At 46.4% G+C, this 17,999-nt stretch overlaps 2 protein-coding genes across 9 annotated transcripts; one reads left to right on the top strand and one right to left on the bottom strand.

The window, feature by feature from the left end:
- Positions 1–183: 183 nt before the first annotated feature.
- LOC143002396 (gap junction alpha-1 protein-like) lies at positions 184–8,365 on the bottom strand. The gene is made up of 6 exons (XM_076152479.1): positions 8,155–8,365; positions 7,568–7,675; positions 6,149–6,394; positions 5,305–5,391; positions 3,757–3,852; positions 184–3,659 (listed from the first exon to the last, which is right to left on the bottom strand). The coding sequence occupies exons 2-6, from the start codon at positions 7,634–7,636 to the stop codon at positions 3,021–3,023; spliced, it is 1,137 nt and encodes a 378-aa protein (XP_076008594.1). The 5' UTR covers positions 7,637–7,675; positions 8,155–8,365; the 3' UTR covers positions 184–3,020.
- Positions 8,366–9,296: 931 nt separating this feature from the next.
- sonb (SON DNA and RNA binding protein b) lies at positions 9,297–17,688 on the top strand. 8 transcript variants are annotated; one of them, XM_076152415.1, is made up of 22 exons: positions 9,297–9,402; positions 9,948–10,154; positions 10,244–10,275; positions 10,382–10,608; positions 10,691–10,845; positions 10,939–11,020; positions 11,106–11,230; positions 11,300–11,460; positions 11,557–11,818; positions 11,902–12,104; positions 12,196–12,360; positions 12,460–12,635; positions 12,718–12,852; positions 12,955–13,041; positions 13,149–13,343; positions 13,444–13,554; positions 13,806–13,922; positions 15,369–15,516; positions 15,672–15,740; positions 15,826–15,941; positions 16,200–16,301; positions 17,141–17,688. In XM_076152415.1, the coding sequence occupies exons 1-22, from the start codon at positions 9,320–9,322 to the stop codon at positions 17,216–17,218; spliced, it is 3,036 nt and encodes a 1,011-aa protein (XP_076008530.1). In that variant the 5' UTR covers positions 9,297–9,319; the 3' UTR covers positions 17,219–17,688. The 8 variants fall into 8 exon arrangements, with proteins under 8 accessions (XP_076008530.1, XP_076008532.1, XP_076008529.1 ...); XM_076152417.1 differs by having other exon boundaries at positions 10,244–10,283; positions 10,396–10,608; XM_076152414.1 differs by having other exon boundaries at positions 10,241–10,275; positions 11,109–11,230.
- The last annotated feature ends 311 nt before the right edge of the window (positions 17,689–17,999 follow it).

Here is a 17,999-nt window from a genome sequence, read left to right as displayed (position 1 = left end):
TTCAGTAGATGGCAACTTTATCTACAGTAATGTTTGTAATATGAGCTTTGATTTAGACAAATATTTATACATAAATTCCTTTAAATGTCCCTTAATAAAATGAGCCGTACTCCTAATAGAAGTAGTAAAATAATAATAAGTGGTAAATAAAATGTTTGCCAGAATAAAGACAGTCACAGTGTATCAGGAAAGAAACTTATATTATTCAATAATGTAAAAAAGCACAGCACATTTAAATTGTAATAAATATACAGGCAACTGTAATAAAACAAAGTCCAATGAATGAAGCGTGAATCATCCAAGCGTATATTCATCTTATCTCTACTCTATGTAAATACTGGTTGCAAATGAAGAAAAAAAGAACAACAAATGTACAAAACATCCACTGAACTGTACAAAGAGTAAATGTGAAGCAACATCAAGTATTTCCCATGATCCTCAGCCCAGAGCAGAGCCCAAACACAGAGCGACACACCCTCTGCCTTCACTGGTTTGGTTTGCAAACGTGGAATAAACTGACGAAACCGCATGTTATTGCAACGCCCACCAAAGAGTCTGTACATGACACTTCACATAAACAGCTCCGGTCTCATTCAAGTCGCCAGTTCAAAGTTGGAGAACGTCAACAGATAACTTCAAAAGACGGAAGACAAAGTAGAGCAGAACAGCGTGTCCAGCATGTCGTCGCCAACACGTGACGCTGACATGTTGGACCTCTTTCTCTGTTTTGAGGGATTGTGGCTGTGTAACTTTCAGTTCAGACGACAGGATCTGAACCCTAGAAAAGTATAAAGTCTCACTATTTGTACGGTCTACATCTGGGAGTCGGTCTCTGTCTCGTATTCAGACATGTACTGTGTGTAACCTACGAACCGGTTGGGTACTGGTGGACATTTTTAGCCGGAGACAGTCTGTGTTCTTTATTAGGGAAATTACTGCTTGCCAACTGTGTGACGCACACGACTACTATGCTGATAAACCTCTAGCTCATCTAAGCGTGGCTGCAGTTTGGCGTCTCCACCCTTCTGTCCACAGCGAAGGGCCAGACGGTACTCTCAAGAACAAACAGCCTCTTTAGCGTCTTTGTGCCTCCAACTTTGGTCATTTCAACTCCTGACACCTCCTTCAGCTACGTTGATGTCTGAGCAGGCACAAATAGTGACAGAAGCAAGAAAATGGAGGAAAGTGTAAAGCTGTACAGCGCTAACGTGGACACAAGCGTGGCTACCACGTCCCGTAGCATGAGTGCTAGCCACTGTATTAGCACGCTAGCCCCTGCATTCTCTGGCTGTGACTAGCTCCATTAGCATAGCAAACCCAAACTGTGTTTACAAACTCGCAGGCATGGACGCCCACCACATGTGACACAAAAACGCTGCTGTGATGAAGTTTCCAGCCAGCTAACACAAGCCAGCTCCCTGTTAGCGTGTTTAGAGCGTCTCAGTGGATTTGTCCTTTCATATTGTCATGTTGCGTCTTCTGAAGCGTCCCACACCTTCAGGCCTCAACTCAGACTGTGTCAAGTTATTACAGACCCACATGTCTGAGCTTGTCCTTTGTGTCTGGATTGATTTAAGAGTATGGTTTGGTGCAAACAGCCTTTTCTCCTCGGCGTGTCTTTGTACTGAGACACTGATTACAATGTGTCTTCAATTCAGTCTCGCTCTGACAAAAGGAATCCAGAGAATGAACTGAAAATAACTGAGCAGGAAATTATGTGCATAGAAGAGGAATAAATTCTGAATGTATTCATACTGTGGTTAATAATTCTTAAACAGCCAGATGTGTTTTCCTAAGATAGATGTTGACCTTTAATCTGGGAAGTGCAATGATTCTGCTCTTAGAAAAGGACGAGTGTGACATATTTAAGACAAATAAACACTCTGCAGTGACTAACATTTAGTACAGCATAGTTTAGTGGTTTAATAACCTACTAAAAAGATTTAAAAGACTCTTCTCCCGCCTCATCTAGTGTTCCAAATAGTTCTGGATCTGCAGATTTGGACCCGGCCCACCAGCACTGCTGGTGTGGTTCTGAACACAACACACAGCCACACAAGCCACAAATATAACTTATAATAAGACATCAAGCCGAGTCTGATCACGTCTTCATGTCTGGACAGTTTAGAATTCAAATGTGCGCATTAAAACATCAAACAACATAGATTTCAGAGGAATGTGAGAACTACTTCTGCAGCAGCTCCGTGTGACTCGAGGCAGCTCTGGCACAGAGCCGCTTGTTTGGTCTGAGCAAGTTTAAGTGCTACGTAGAAACTAGGAGGCGCCATTTATAACTCATGAATCTCTTTAACCTCTTCAAAGTTGAACCTAACCTGTTTATAAAATATTAAATCTTTTGCTTAAACCCCTAATTTTACATTCTTACACCCTAAATCTTATATACAAATATTCTATTTATCTCCCAAATGTTGGTCAGTTTGCATATCTTCTCAGGTTTTAAGTGGATTTAGGCATTTAGAGTGGAGAGCTTATTATATAATGAAATATATATCAAGATTAGTAACAAAACATAGAATAGAAAGTTAATGGAAATTGCATTGAATCAGAGATAAATCACATCGATGAAAGGAGATATTTACCAATGGGCCCCAGAAACACAACAGGTGAGTTAGTTGCTGTTGTTGTTGTGTGACAGACGGGCTTGTGCGCTTGTGTTCTGATGAAAGCAGAGAGTGTTTAGATAGAGTTGAGCTAATCTAAGCCTGAAGCAGACAGACAGAGGAAGCTGTTGGTCTTTAATGTGATCCTGGAGGTTTTCACCGCTTTACTCTCCCCACGTTTTTGTCAAACGTCCTTTCAGCTGGTGCAACAAGGCCGATGTCTTAGTTTACATCAGAGAACCATCAGCTATCAATGACACGGCAAGGAGTGCAGAAGTGGGTTTAGAAACCGCATCAGAAGGTCTTCAGTAACGTATAGAAGGAGCCGATCTCCCCAGGCATTTGATGTTTAGAGTCAATGGATTGGGGCAGTCAAGCTCTGAATCACTCCCTTGAAGATCAAATATCCAAATCGTCTGGCCGAGCTCGACTGCTGGTTCTGCTGCAGGGCCGGTCCAACTGTTTCAGCAGGTGTGGTTCTTTATCACCGGCCCCCGTGCTCGGTGGCAGCTCACCACAACCCTTGGAGGGGTTACAGGCCGAGGTTTGGAAGCCCTGACCGTGGTACCTGGGCTCAGTGCTGGTCCCTCTCTGGCCCAGCTGGTTCTGCTCAGTGCTGAAGTTGGTCCAGTTCTGCTCATTGGCCTGCTTGTTGTAGTTCATACAGGAGTTGGCCTTATCCGCTGTGTCCAGGTTGTAAGCCAGGGTGGACATGGGTGCAGAGGGAGGTGGGTAACCATTGCAGTAGATGTAGGACACATCCTGCGGCGCCGGCTTTAACATCGCCATCGTCTGGAACTCATTTCGAGACATCTTCATCTTGTCTTTTATCTGTTTGAAGGAGATGTATAGGACCTCAATGATGTTGAGGACCAGAGAGACAACGGACACAACAAGCATGAAGATGATGAAGATGGTTTTCTCTGTGGGCCGTGAGAGGAAGCAGTCGATCTTGTGCGGACAAGGGAAGCCTTCACACTCGTAGCGTGAAGCCAGGCTGAATCCATAGATGTACCACTGGATGAACAGGAAAGCCACCTGGTGGGAATAAGAAGCACAGGAAGACGGGAACTGTGAGGAATCCAGCAGGAAACAGGTTCTTCCAAACGATCAGCCAGATCTGAACAAACCATACCTCAAATAGAGACTTGAGGATGATGCTGAGGATATACGTTCTCAGCAGCGCTCCTTTCATCTTGACTTTCCCGTGCTCCTCTATGCCGTACTTCACCTTGACAATAAATAAATAGATTGATTAATCAACAGAAAAAGCAGATCAGATTAACAGCAGACACGATGCACTCAATGACCCTGTAGCTGCGGACCCTCCCTTCTCATTTGCATATGTGTTGCCATGTTAACAGGTGATTTCAGCAGCTTTGCCGTTTCCAAACTGCATTTGCATGTAAACACTGCATTTGCATGTAAATGCTTTAACATGAATGGACTTAAACGATCATCTATACGCCTTTTCACAGAGGGAAGCAGCAATTTTCCGCCCCTCTTAGTTTGAATGGCGGCCTGGTGGTAGCTGTGCAGCTAGAGCAGTGCCAGCGGTAGAGCGGCCAGGAGGGGGGGCAGCTCAATACCCACAACAACAAGCAGAGAGTTTCTCATCTTGTGCCGCTCACACTGAGGTTTGGTGGAACCTTTGCCACTTGCGAGATGTGACTTACAGATCAAAGTTTATTGGCCAAAACGTAGAAGTGGTAATTACAGCGCCACCATCAGGCCGACCAGTGCCAAGATTTAATGGGTTGTTCCTTGGATCTTGTCCAACCTGCCCACCACGAGGTCTCCTACTAAACACGACCTGAACGAGACCTCTGGGTGTGAATGTGTTGAAGGGAGCGCTGGGTCCAAGTCTAACACAAACGTAGCAGGATAGCTCGGAGCACCACGTCTCCGTTACAGCACATTTTTCAACAGAGACGAAACTGCATCAAATTCCTGCCTGGACAAACGAGCCCCTTTTTAATGAGCACTACTCCCCCCCCCCCCCCCCCTCCTTTCCCGAGACTTCAAGTGGTCACTGCACAAACCCTTGCAGGTCAAGCTAATTGTGTCGGCAGGCCTCAGGGAATAAAACGACCTGAAGTGAACCCTTTCATCATTATCTTTGGGCAGTCAATCAGCCGTAAGTTTTGCTGACAGCAGCGCGCTTTGATGCAGTTGGTGATCTCTCATTAATTGCTGAATCTGGCATTTGATCATCTGAACTGAGCAGCGGCAGCGGGACTCAGAATTTTGTGTGATCCTAGATTTTTAAGGAAATTCACGACACTGAAGACTACAACATTATTAGAGAATTCTGATCCCAATATTTTTTTAATTTAGCAGAAACAGAAGGTATGAACTAATTGTTTGGAAACTTGGTGGGCAGGTTGGTGTCTGGATCCGGCGGACTTGGAAGTATGTGTTCAGGAAGCGTTCAGAAGGAGGTAAAGGGAGTTACAGTCAATCACCACACAGAGAAACATCTAAGTACCACCATCATGTAACCAATGATTATGGAAATGTTGGGTATGATTACTGAGGAAATGGAGATGTAATTAGAGGACCGTTGGACCTTGGTAGAGATTTGCGCTCTCATCAGTGTCCCTCTGCTTAGCTTGTGTTAGAATGATGCGATCTGCCTCAGATAGGATATAACGTGCGATCAGACACAAAATGAGTTAGAAACCTTCTTGAGCTCAATCTTCTTCAGCGGCATGTCCACGTCCTCTCCTCTGCTCTGGAAGGTCCTCAGCCTCTCCTCCTTTAGTGTCAGCTGCAGAAACGCATGACCAACAACTGTTTTATGACTTATATCACACCTAAGGGTCCACAAAACATCAGGAACAAGCATATTGTATACATAGACGCTTTTTCTGTGCATTTATTAAACAGGATATGATGGGAAACAAAGATAAATTTAGCACTTGTTTACTCATGGGAGTGGGGAGTGTGTGGGGGGGGGGGGGGGGGGGTATTATCATTGGATGTTTTTCCTCCTGAGATCATCAGACATGCCTGACACATGAACACTACGTTCTTGGCTCCACACACACTCCACCACGCTCAACTTGTAGGTTTTGGCAGTGGTGGGGGGTTACCAGCATTCCTGCACGACGCTCTCTGTAACCAGGTTTAAATTCGCTCTAATGGCACTCGTGCTCTGCGCTCTTCTTCTCTGATGCTGGTGCAGTAGCTGACCTCTGTCATGTGTCCCTATTCCCACAACCCCCTGTGTGTTGGGCGTTCATTTCCTGTTTATACTCTCCCCCCGGACAATTCCACTGCATTTTCACACGTCCCGGTGCGCATCCGGCTTACACGGGTTGAATGATTCTGAGCCTGACTTTAAGGATGTGACACATGATTGCACTTTTGACCCTGAGGCTAAATAGACAATATGAAGTTCAAGTAAATTGAAACAGCAAGTGTTCAGGTTGTTGGAAAAAAGACAAACACCTGACTCAGAACTCAATCAATCAATCAATCAACTGGTGAGTCCCAAACAAGGTTCAATCGCAGCGAGTGCATACCTTCTCCTCCTTGTGGATCAGGTAGAAGACGTGGCAGAGGTAGAGGAGGGTGGGTGTGGAGACGAAGATGATCTGTAGCACCCAGAAGCGGACATGGGAGATGGGGAAGGACCTGTCGTAGCAGACATTCTCACAGCCCGGCTGCTCCGTGTTGCACTTGAACGCCGATTGCTCATCACCCCACGCTGACTCTACCGCCGTCCCCAGCACCAGGATACGGAAGATGAAGAGCACAGAGAGCCACACCTGGAGGGAGCGAGACAATGTGATGGAGAGGAGGGCAGAGGGGTCAAGGCAAAGAAGACAAGGGACTGGTGATCGTAATAGATTTTGGATTGAACTGCATGACTCGGACTTGGCTACAAATTTGATGACTTGAGACTCGACTTTGACACAACTGACTTGTGATGTCACTTTTGTGGGCCTTCATACCTTTTCCAAATAAAAAGAGTAAAAATTACATAATTTTGTCCAAAAAATCAATCAAACTTTTCATGCATAGCTGGAACTGAAAGTGTTTTTCGTAAATAAGGACACCATAGCAAATGTATATAGTATAGGTTTAAATTTCATATGCATTTTTTAAACATTGAAATCATTAAAACAAAAATTTCAAAAATTATTGAAAAATGGATTAAAAAATAAATAAGAACACAGCAAGAAATAATTTTAACAAAGCATACAAAATGATACCATGAATAACCACATAGAATATTTAAATAATATAAGAATTAAATAAAGAAAAATGTTAAATACTGAAATAGGCCTTTTAAGTTTACACCAGACTAAAAAGATTTGATTTAAATGTGTACTTAAAAGTAATAATATGAACTGTGAACAGTTCCACAAATCGTAAATTGACGATATACATTTCTAACCTATTACAGACTATAATGAACCAATGAATAGAAATGGGATGTGTCCGTATTTTGCCAGTCACAAGTATCAAGTCCCAAGCTAAATCAAGTCGATTCATAACTTTGTCCTCAACTTTGAATCTCAAAAGGTCAAATTTTGATAAAAAGTTACGTAAAAACGTAAAGAAAAATATAAAAAACCTAAAAGTTGAAAAACTGGATGATCTTGAATTGTTTGTTTAAGAAAGTTATGATGTCCAAAGGTAAAAGTGAAGTCACAAGTCCACTTGCTGATTAATAACCACTAACATTTTCAAAGAACATAACTCAAGTATTATATCAAAATTTGCATTATTAAAGTGGAGTCACAGATCAGGGGTCCGGGTCTAAAATATGCGACTGGAGTCCCACTGCCAGTTAATAGTGACTGATGGCTCAAAGGCACAATGTGAGTAATAACAAAGGAGTGGAACAACAGCAGCAGTAAAAGCACTTTAATAACAAACATGATTGATGTGTGGAGTTTTCTTTTCATATGATTGAGGCTTTGAAGCAGACAGACCTTTCCTCCAGCAGTGGAATAAGCTTGGACTTTATCCAGCAGCTTCCCCAGGGCGCTCCAGTCCCCCATCCTGACACACACACACACGCACACACAGGCACACACACACTGGAAAACAATACACTTGGTTTGAATTATTGCTGTGCCACACATAAACTCAAACATTTACTAATAAAGAGGAAGAGGGAGAGAGGAAGGAACATCAAAGCCTAGATGATCTCCGGCCTGGAACCTTATGAGACTCATCTACATACCAGTCAGGATTATATAAGCATTATATTTACTTACTAACCAAAGAGTTCAGTTTACGCAGTATTTAATGAGTATTTGTAGCATTCAGGCCTCTTTGGGTTCTGCCCTCCCCTGACAAGCTGCCTGCTGGTTTTCCTCCATCATTTGTTTGAACAGAAGTCTTATTTGGTACAGAGGAGAAAAAAGTGAACTTGTTCTAAAAGTACTCATCTCCTCTGTCTCTGCTGTCTACAGAGACACGAGAGGCAAAGAGACAAACTCAGTCCCAGCATCGTCTCCTCACTCAGAGCTCCGTGTTCAGAGCTGAAAACAGGACGGGCTTTTCTGCTTCTTACCTGGCAGAGAAACGCAGGAGTTACAAATCAGGGAAAAAGTTCAGTAATCCTCCGAGCTGATGTCAAGAAAGAAGCGTCATTGTGACTCAAAGTGAGAGATCAACGCGTCCAAGCGCGAAAAGTCAACATCTAAAGGAAAATTAAGCTTTTTAAGAGTTTGTAAAAAAACTTTTCCTCTTGCTGTCCCGAGCTTTGACGTGGTGGAATAACGGTACCAAGCGCATATCTGTCAAGGTGGAAGGAATGAGGGCTGACCACACTTCCGGATATTACCTTCAAAATAAAACAGGATAGACCGAAATTATTGTATTTTATTTTCCATTTGACCATCGGCCACATATGGGAACAATTATGTCTGAACGTGGAAACATTGAAATTTCCTTTAAACGTACATAAAGCCTCATTCTTTAAAGCACTATCATCATCATGAGGAGAAACGTAAATGACTTTTTAAACAATTACTGCTTTCAGTGTCTCTACCAGTGGCAACAGTAATTAGAGAAAATATCATAGAAACTAAGTTTAATAATAAAAAATAAAATAAAAAAGTATAAGGAAGTAAACAGACAATATTTTTTTTACTTCATCATTTACGTTTTAATACTTCTTGTGCTTCTACTCGCACTTTTTTATTCACAATCTAAAACGAATAGACAATAAAAACATAGAGGGGAGGCTCGAGTTTATGGTATTTACTGTTACCGTGTGTGTGTGTGTGTGAAAGTGTGCGTGTATGCAATAACTCGGTAAACGCTGGTTAAAGTGAATCCAGATGTGAGGACGCAGAAGTGCAGACAGCGCCATCTAGCGCCGTGTGACTGTCAGTGCTGGAGCTGCACATTGGCTGCTTATTGAAAAGAGCAACTTGATTTAGTTGGAAAGTATTTGAGTCCTAAATTATCATCGAACATGTTAGACCCATTTTCTCAAAATACGTGTGGGTCGTCAAGGTCTTTAATGGGATTTAAACTGGATTAACTCATCTAGATATCTTCATTTAGACCTAGATTGATTTTTTACTTTATCTTACTTCAGAGAAAAACTGAAATCCTCCTCCTCCTCCTTAGTAGTAGTAGAACAGTAGCAGCATTCTGACACGCCCACCCGGAACCTGTGTTTTGGACGCGCGGTTCCCACCCGGACTCACCCGGACGCACGCACAAACATGGCGGCTAACCTAGAACAGATTTTCCAGGATTTTATATTAAATAAAATCAGAGAAATTGAAGACCAGCATAAAGACAAAGGGTATGTCGGCGTTCTGTCTTGCTCCGTCCTCTGTGTCTGTCAGCTCAAGTTAGACAGAGACGAGAGGAAGCTGTCAAACGGGACACTTAGCTGCAGCGGCCGGCTCACAAGCTAACCTACTTAGCCGTTAACCTCCTGCCTCAGATGCTGCTATTTAGCATGGTTGTTTAAAGGGTTAATGTTTAGTGAACATGTAAAATTTACACTCTCTGTAAAGCTGGAACCGATTTTAATAAAGGGGGCATTATGAGCTTTTATTTGGATTTTACAGGTTCGCCATTTGTATTTTCCACCCGAAGTGATAAAATGCTTGCTCCGTGCTGAACGATCCTGTGTGTGTGTGTGTGTGTGTGTGTGTGTGTGTGAATATGATGGTCTGGATCTGTTTAATGGAGATGATGAGGATCAGATGTAAAGATGTGTCCCGACTGAACTCTTCCTCCAGGGATGACGTCATATCCCCTACAGGAACGTTGTGTATCAAAGCTGTTGTAGTTGTTGTACCAGTATGATCTTGCACCCTCTTCTGCGTCTGTCTGTTCCAGCGCTGTGGGTGAAGGCGGGGGCGGCTCTGAGTTGTCCCTAGCGCAGAATGTCCCCACGGACAGACACAAAGACGGAGACGTCCCCGACTCACCGAGGAAACACAAGAAGCACAAGAAGCACAAAAGCAAGAAGAAGAAGAGGAAGCGTGGGAAGGACGAGAAGGAGAGCAGCTCAGCCGAGTCCGGAGCAGAGTCGCACCGGCACAGGTACGTTGACCAAGTCACTTCCTGCCTCCTTATGTCAGTACTTCCTGTAGAAATGTGCTAAACGCTTCTGTCCCTCTGTCTGACAGCAGAAGAGCTCTGGCTGAGGAGACCAAGGAGTCCGGTGAGTCTGTTAGTTTATTTATCTGTGTTTCCTTCAGAGTGGAGAGGAGATCACATCAGCAGCAGCTTCATGTCGTCCGTGTGTCTGTGTTCTGGTCCGTGTCCAGGTGAGAAAAAGGAGGAGGAGGAGGAGGGGAGGTCCAGGTCCAAGTCCAAGCGCCACTCCTCAGGAAAGAGGAAGAAGAAGAAGAAAAGGAGGAGGAAGGAGGAAGAGGGGAGCTCGTCCGATTCCGATTCAGAGCCTGAATCCAAGCTGAAGCAGAAGCCTGGTGGGTGTGGCCGCGGTTTGTCGTCACGGAGACGGGAGGACCTGCCTGACATCATCCCCAAACAGGTACCAAAGGGAAGCGGGGTGTCTGATCATGTGATTACCACAATAAAAGCTTTTAGTGACAGGATGTGTTTCTCTCTAACAGGACAGCCAGGCAGGAGGTGATGGAGGTGGCAGGAGGAGGAAGTGTCGCTCACGTTCACGCTCACATTCCCGCTCTCATTCCCGCTCTCATTCCCGTTCCAGTTCAGCCAGGAGACGCTCTCGCTCCCGGTCAGGCCGTGGCAGGACCCGGTCCAGGTGAGTCCAGGACGCCAGGACTTTGTTGCCTAACTTTGCTAAATGCTTTGTAGGTTTCTGCTCCTGCTCATCATCATCTTGGTCTTGTCCCAGGTCCTGTTCAGGTCAGAGGTCCTCCAAGACCAGATCCACGTCTGACAGGGCCAACAAGGACCACGCTCCTGATCCTGCTCAGGTGAGACACTTATTACTCTTCCCCTTCCTCTTTGTGTCTTCTCTAGCTGATCTTCACGCTCTCTTCTTCCTCCTCTTCCTGTTAGCAGCAGGACCAGTCCTCCTCTTCCTCCCTGGCTCCGCCCTCCATCCTCCCCCCCTCTGCCCCTCCTGCTGCATTTGTAGGAGGATGGAAGCCGCTTCCTCTTCTCCAACAAACCGACCCTTCAAGGTAACGCGTGTGTGTGCGTGTGTGTATGCTGTTGCTTCTTTCTTCTGCTGATGTTTTCCTATCGTGCAGCTCCTCAGAGAAGAAGAGAACATCGGATGAGTCCACTCAGTGTGTCTCAGACCCGTCAGCAGACCTCCCTCCTGCTCAGGTCTGTCCCGGAGCAGAAGGTCCGACAGAAGCCGGCGCTGATCACAACGGCAAGACAGCGGAGGGACATGAGGACAGAGCAGGTAGGACGAGACATACAACATCTCACTCCCTCCTTTCATACTGAAGGATGCATCTTCTCTCTTCAGCTCTTAACCAATGTTCTGCTGGAGTTGCAGGTTCGGCCTCAGCGATCCAGGTGACCTCTGACCCCGACCGGGCGACTGAGACGAGCCTCCCTCAGTGTGAAGCCTCAGCAGACCCTCGGTCCCACACTGCCACGTCGCCAGCAAAGAAGCAGAGGCGGGCGTCCAAGTCCCCGCAGAAGAAGAAGGAAGCCAAGATGTCCAAGAGGAAGAAGAAGTCCAAGTCTCCACACGGAGGCCACAAGAGGAGGTCCAGGTCCAGGAGCCCATCCAGGAAGAAGCGGTCTCGCTCTAGGTGACTGGACTGTTGTGAGCCTGAATCTGCGTCCAGACCTTCATCACCCTCACAGTTTAAACATGAGACCCGTTGTGTTTCAGGTCAGCGGGCCGCAGGTCCAGGAAGTCGTGCTCGCGTTCACGCTCAGCGTCTCGGAGTCGCTGGAGGACGAAGTACAGCCAGAGAGACCGATGGAAACGAGAGCCCAGCCACTCGCCTGTCCTCATCCTCCGCAAGAACAGGTCGCCGCCCCGCAAGCAGCACAGTCCCTGCAACAAGAGCCCCCAACGCATCAGCGACCTGGGTCAGAACACACACACACACACACACACACACACACACACACACACACACACACACAGGGTAATTATTAGTGATGCTCTCTGTTGGTTCAGATAAGGGCCAGTTGTTGGAGATCGCCAAGGCCAACGCCGCTGCCATGTGTGCCAAGGCTGGGATGCCGATCCCCGCCAGCCTGAGGTCCACCATGCTGCCTCTGGCCCTGCCCACCATGCTGCCCGCCATGGCCATGAACGCCGCCATGGCCAGTATGACCGCAGGTACACTTGGTACTCCTCTGTTTGGTTCTTGATCTTCTTGCATTAGGTTGTTGTATCTGGTTCCCATGACGACCTCTCTTTCTCCCCCCCCCCTCGCAGCCACCATGACGGCGGCCTTGTCCAGTATGGGAGCTCTGACCGCCCTCCCTCCGCTGCCCACCATCACCAACAAGCCGCCTCCTGCCCCTGCACAGCCCAACATGGCCGTCTTAGAGGAACTGAAGAAGAAGGTGGCAAAGCAGGCGAACAGCATGAGCATCAAGGAGTTCACTGATGTAAGAGACACAGCAGAGTCAGAGCAGAGTCAGAGCAGAGTGAATAGTAATAATAACAGCAATGTTCTGTGTTTTTGTGTAGAAATGCAAGATGATTGTGGACAGCAAAGGAGAGCTGCCAGTGGCAATGCCTCATGTTTCAGATGAAGAGGATGATGGGAAACCATTTGGAGGATCTTCACTCCGAGAGCAAAAAGCCATCAGCTTCAGCATCAATGTATAACATCCACACACACATCCATGTTACATCCATGCACATCAGTGAGACTTGGCACCTTGTTGACCTTCTCCCTCCTTCTCCCTACCCTTCCTCCTCCAGAATGTCTCCGTTCGCCCGACTGTGCGCAGTGATGCAGGCATGGCTAAAGAGTTCCCCGTGTCTTCAGGCTCTCAGCATCGTAAAAAGGTGTGTGAGGTTGATCCTATGTTGAACCTTATCATATGCGGCCTCACATTGTGTCGATGGATGAGAAACGCTCCGTCTGCCTGTAACATCCTGTGTTGATTGTGCAGGAGGGCGAGCCATCAGGCGCGTACGGAGAATGGGTCCCCGTTGACAAAATGGCCGACAAAGCCAAATCTGCTGCTGCTGCCTCCACTAAGACTCCAGCTGTTCCCATAGTGGTGACCAGCATCCCTGCACCAGAACCAGAACCTCCAGCCGCTGTCCCGGCCGCCGACAGCGTGTTTCCGGAGCCACCGCAGCAAGTAAGAGGCGTTGTTGAGTTCCACATTCATCCATCCATTCTGCCCTGCAACCTCACTCAGCCTCCCTCCTTCCTGTCTCTCTCTCTCTCTCTCTCCACAGCCTGTGGACATCTCTCAGGCCGTCACTGAGAGGATCAAAGCTCAGAGGCGACTGGCAGAGAACCCGTACGACGTTAGTGCCATCTGCATGTTGAGCCGAGCACAAGAGCAGGTATCACACAGCAGCATGACACCTGACACACTCACTGTACAACCACTGAGCTCTGCACCACAGCACCGCCCAGTGGACAGTGTGGGGCATGCTCGCCTCAATCTCCCCAAATATAACTCTTAAAAAAGATAAACACATAATGTCTTAACTGTGATGACATTTCAGAGCATGTTTGTAAATGCTGAGGCTGAATTTGAGGAATGAATCCTATTTGTTCCTATGATCTCATGGTGACTGTGTGGTTCTGGCAGGTGGACGCCTGGGCTCAGTCCAACACCATCCCTGGTCTGTTCACTGGTTCCACTGGAGCCCAGGTCCTCAGCTCAGAGGAGCTGTCCACCAGTGGACCACAGGCATGGCTCAAGAAGGTAACATCCCTTTAACACACACTCACACGTAAGCACAGCGAACACTTCATCAATACAGATGAAGATCAGACTCAGGTTCTTCATCAGTGTATTGATCCATTCAGATGTTTTTTATGTCAAATTAAGTTTTTGGAAATTTGCCCTCAGTGAATTTCTGAAGTACGAAATAAGGAATCAAATAAAGAAAATGAGTCAGCATAAGTGAGTCAAAGGATTTGTATCTTATCAGAATGTTTGATTCTGGATCCAGTTCATCCTGAAACTTGTCCACAGCAGAGCAGCAGGTCAATGCTGTGACTGAACGGTCCAGGTGCTCTAACAGCCCACAGAGCTGACGGTGCTGCTCTGTGCACAGAGCCACAGTCACTTACTGTCTGCAAACTGCACACCCTGCACACCCACTCACACACTCACTGTGTCTCCAGCGTCACTTCAGTTCTCCTACAGGAGGATCCAAACATTTAAACCAGATTTACGCAAACTTCTTTATTAAAAGTTCCTCCTATTAGTCCAAGGCACTCAAGTGGGATTAAAGAAGCCGTTACTTACTCGCGACTTACTGTATTAAATTATACCTTCACGTTTCTGCTGATCAGCCTTTATTCGGTTTGATTTGAAGATGATTTGCTGATTTTGTGCTGATTTGACAAAAGTGCAGGATGTGCTGTTTTTCAGACGGCAGCACCAGCATCTCTGTGGACTGTCGCTCACTGTGCTCTCACCACAGCAGGTACAACTGCATTGTGGGCTGCCGCCTGTAGGGGGCGCTGTTAACACCTCCCCTCCCTGGAGTCGGGGGAACAGGGAGGGAGGGGTGGAAGGAGGAGGACAGAGGACAGTAAGTCTGAAAGGCCAGCAGCAGTCTGCGTCCCCTGGTGGAGACGTGAGCCGGTCAAACCGCAGCGACGTCCTCCTCGAGCCTCTACACGCTGGGATTCCAGTTTCAACTCTCACTGTAGTCTTGTTCTGGTCCAGACTGGGTTCGTCTGGTCCGCTCCGGTCTGGTCTTTGGTTTGTGGGCAGGTGGTGAGGTGAGAGTTCACTGAGTCACCAGTGACGCCGTGAACTCTCACCTCTCTATATGTTAGACTGTTTCAGGGTCGCCGACACGGGCCCCCTCTCTGTTGCCAGGGGCGAGGAAGGGGGTGGAGAGGAGGGGCTAGGTAGGTACCAACACCAGCTACACACTGCTGGAGTGTGTTTGTGTGTTTGTTTGTTTGTGTGTGTGTGTGTGTGTGTGCGTGCGTGTGCGTGCGTGTGTATGTGTTTGTGTTGTATGTACCCCTTAGACTCAAAGTGGCACGTTAAAGTTGATTCAGGGTTTCTTAGTCTCTGGCTTTCTTCCCCTTATGTCCCCTCACTGCACCCAACGTTTGTCTCTCTTGACTCCGCCCCTTCCCTTCCCCCGCCGCTCTCTCTCACTGCGCCCGTCTGTGTCTCGGTTAGGACCAGTTCCTCAGGGCAGCTCCGGTATCAGGAGGTGTCGGGGAGTTCCTCATGAGGAAGATGGGCTGGAGGACCGGAGAGGGTCTTGGAAGGAACAGAGAGGGCACAGTGGAGCCCATCATCATCGACTTCAAGGTGGACCGCAAAGGTGACCTGAGCCCGACTGTGGACCATCATAGTGTCTAATGTCTCTGCCTGTCAGGGGGGCGGGGCTATACAGCCTGAACTGACAACATCAGGAACATTTTGGGATCATGGTAGTGATTGAACACTGGCAGTGATGTGTGTTGTGTGTGTATTCAGGCCTGGTAGCTGAAGGAGAGAAGGCTCAGAAACAGACCGGAGGACTGGTGGTGACCAAGGACCTGATGGGTAACAGGCACACACACACAGCTTACACACATGTGATGTCCAGATACACCTTTATGATCCTCATTGTGTGCGCGTGTGTGTGCAGGGAAGCACCCGGTGTCCGCCCTCATCGAGCTGTGCAACAAGCAGAGGATCCCGCAGCCCGACTTTGTCATGGTCCATCACAGCGGGCCGGACCACCGCAAGAACTTCCTCTTTAAGGTCCGCCTCCTTTTATTGGAAAACTCCAAATATTTACAATCATTTTGTATTTGTTCAACATTTTTTTTTAAATAAAACAAAACACACTACTAAATAAGCAATAAAATCTTATTGTAATGACCAAACTAAACAATTAAATTAACAATATATTAATTTCTGACCTTCCTCTTTGTTAAACGGAGCCTCTGTCCCTGCAGAGGGACATTAGGACATTAGTCTTCTGGATCTAACCTGTTCGCTTTGCGTCTGGACTTCCAGGTGACGGTGAACGGCGTGGACTACCAGCCGCAGACCGCCAGCCCCAACAAGAAACACGCCAAGGCCATGGCAGCCACTGTGGCCCTGCAGGCCCTGGGAGAGGTGACTCATCATGCTAATGCTAAGGCCCTTCCTGTCTTGATACATTTCCCTTCACCTTTTCCTGATTTCACAATTGGCGCTGCGTTTTATGCAAACCAGAGGTGATGATGCGTTTAATTCCCTTGTATTTTGGAGATTTGGAGCTTCATTCTACACTTTAACTTTTGACAGATTGTATTTCATTGTCATTGCTCCTTCATTAAATCCAGTCTTTAACGATCCGCGATATTAAACCAAACACGAACGCCAAATGACCTTGCGACACACACATACACACACACACATACCTCTCCAGCCGGTTAGTAGTTTGATGATCGTCGACGTTTGTTTGTAGCTCATCGGGTCCAGCCAGGTCTACGCGCACTTCCGCTGGTTCATAACTTGGCGGCAAACATTTAGATGCTTCAATGCTTTGGTACGCTTCACGTGCCACAGCTGACGATGATGTGATGGTCCACAACCTGTTCGCCTCTTCCGGTAAAAGCCACCTGCACGCACTGCTCCGTACTCCACGCGCCACCTACTGTGCAACAAGGGAACTACAAGTGGAGACAATTTTTCAGACACAGACCCACACACATCATACGGTAGCTGCGATACTAGCAGGGTACGGGACATTACTGCCACCCTGTGTAATGTGGCAGTAATGTCCCCTATAATGTAACGTATACACTTTTGCTCAATCAGTACAACTTAGTTTAAACTTTTTAAAGCATTCTAGAACATTCTAATGTTTTTTTCCGTAGCTTGTCGGACTCCTGTAATGTCTGATAGAGTTCTCATTGTGTGAATGAAAAGAAAGTGACATCTTAAAGCTGTCTGTGTCTGTTTGTGTTCAGGTTCCTGCTGACGGCCCGGGCCTCTACACTGGACCCGTCTTCACGGCCGCGTCCACCGGCCCCCTGTTCTCCACCTGAACACATTTCATCTCTGAAGTTATTCCCACTCTATTTTCCAGAAACTTAAGAGTACATTTTTGTTGTTGTCTTTTTATAACGTTGGATAAAAATGTCACATCCATCATTTCCACGATGACGTCACCAAACATAGAAACATAAAGACCAATTTGGCTTTTGATGATGATGACGATGTGCATTTCTGTGTTGATGCTGCCTGCCTGTGAGTGTTCTGTTGATTGATGTTTGTATTCCCCCTTCAAAACACACAAGTCAATAACTATAATGACAATAAGCGTGTTGTCATTGGCAACACGCTGCCCCACATGGCCCAGACCTCGGACCTCAGACTCTGAGCTGCTATAGAAAGTGTTACTAGGTTACTTTTACTTTTGTAAACGTGTTGTCTGTCTGTGTGGAACATACCTGATAAAATGAAATGTAAATAGAAATTAAAAAATAGAAATAAAAACTATATTTATGTTATGTTGTAGAGGAGTGACTGTGTCTTTCTTACACATCCCTGGAGCTGCTTAGTCATTAGCTGACTAGCTAACTAGTTTATCAGTTAGCTGTTAGCAAAGCCACTCTAGCTCATTAACAAGTTAACAGAATGTGAACATGTTTATAACGACACACTGTGACACTGCAGCACATAAACCCACTGAATGTAACTTTATCAATGTCAATAATATATTAAGTAGTAAAATCATAATAAATTACAGTAACGGTAATTTATTGTTTAATCTGTTAGATTAACGTCGTGACGTCACAGTAGCCAAGCAAGCTAACGGAACTAGCC

The sequence above is a fragment of the Genypterus blacodes genome, unplaced genomic scaffold (assembly GCF_046128005.1).
Source record: "Genypterus blacodes isolate CSIRO-AG114 ecotype Tasmania unplaced genomic scaffold, CSIRO-AGI_Gbla_v1 ptg000056l_1, whole genome shotgun sequence".
NCBI classification, from domain to species: Eukaryota; Metazoa; Chordata; class Actinopteri; order Ophidiiformes; family Ophidiidae; genus Genypterus; species Genypterus blacodes.
Note: the sequence above shows the minus strand (reverse complement) of the source record. Positions and strands in the feature narration are given on the sequence as shown.

Bases quoted from the DNA above. Each gene is read 5' to 3' on its own strand.
- LOC143002396 (XM_076152479.1), bottom strand. From the start codon at position 7,636: ATGGGGGACTGGAGCGCCCTGGGGAAGCTGCTGGATAAAGTCCAAGCT. The intron at 6,395-7,567 runs GTCTGTCTGCTT...CGCTCCCTCCAG, and splicing joins ATTCCACTGCTGGAGGAAAG to GTGTGGCTCTCTGTGCTCTT. The intron at 5,392-6,148 runs GTATGCACTCGC...GCGTTTCTGCAG, and splicing joins TGATCCACAAGGAGGAGAAG to CTGACACTAAAGGAGGAGAG.
- sonb (XM_076152413.1), top strand. From the start codon at position 9,320: ATGGCGGCTAACCTAGAACAGATTTTCCAGGATTTTATATTAAATAAA. The intron at 11,021-11,105 runs GTGAGACACTTA...TCTTCCTGTTAG, and splicing joins ACGCTCCTGATCCTGCTCAG to CAGCAGGACCAGTCCTCCTC. The intron at 13,555-13,805 runs GTATCACACAGC...TGGTTCTGGCAG, and splicing joins TGAGCCGAGCACAAGAGCAG to GTGGACGCCTGGGCTCAGTC.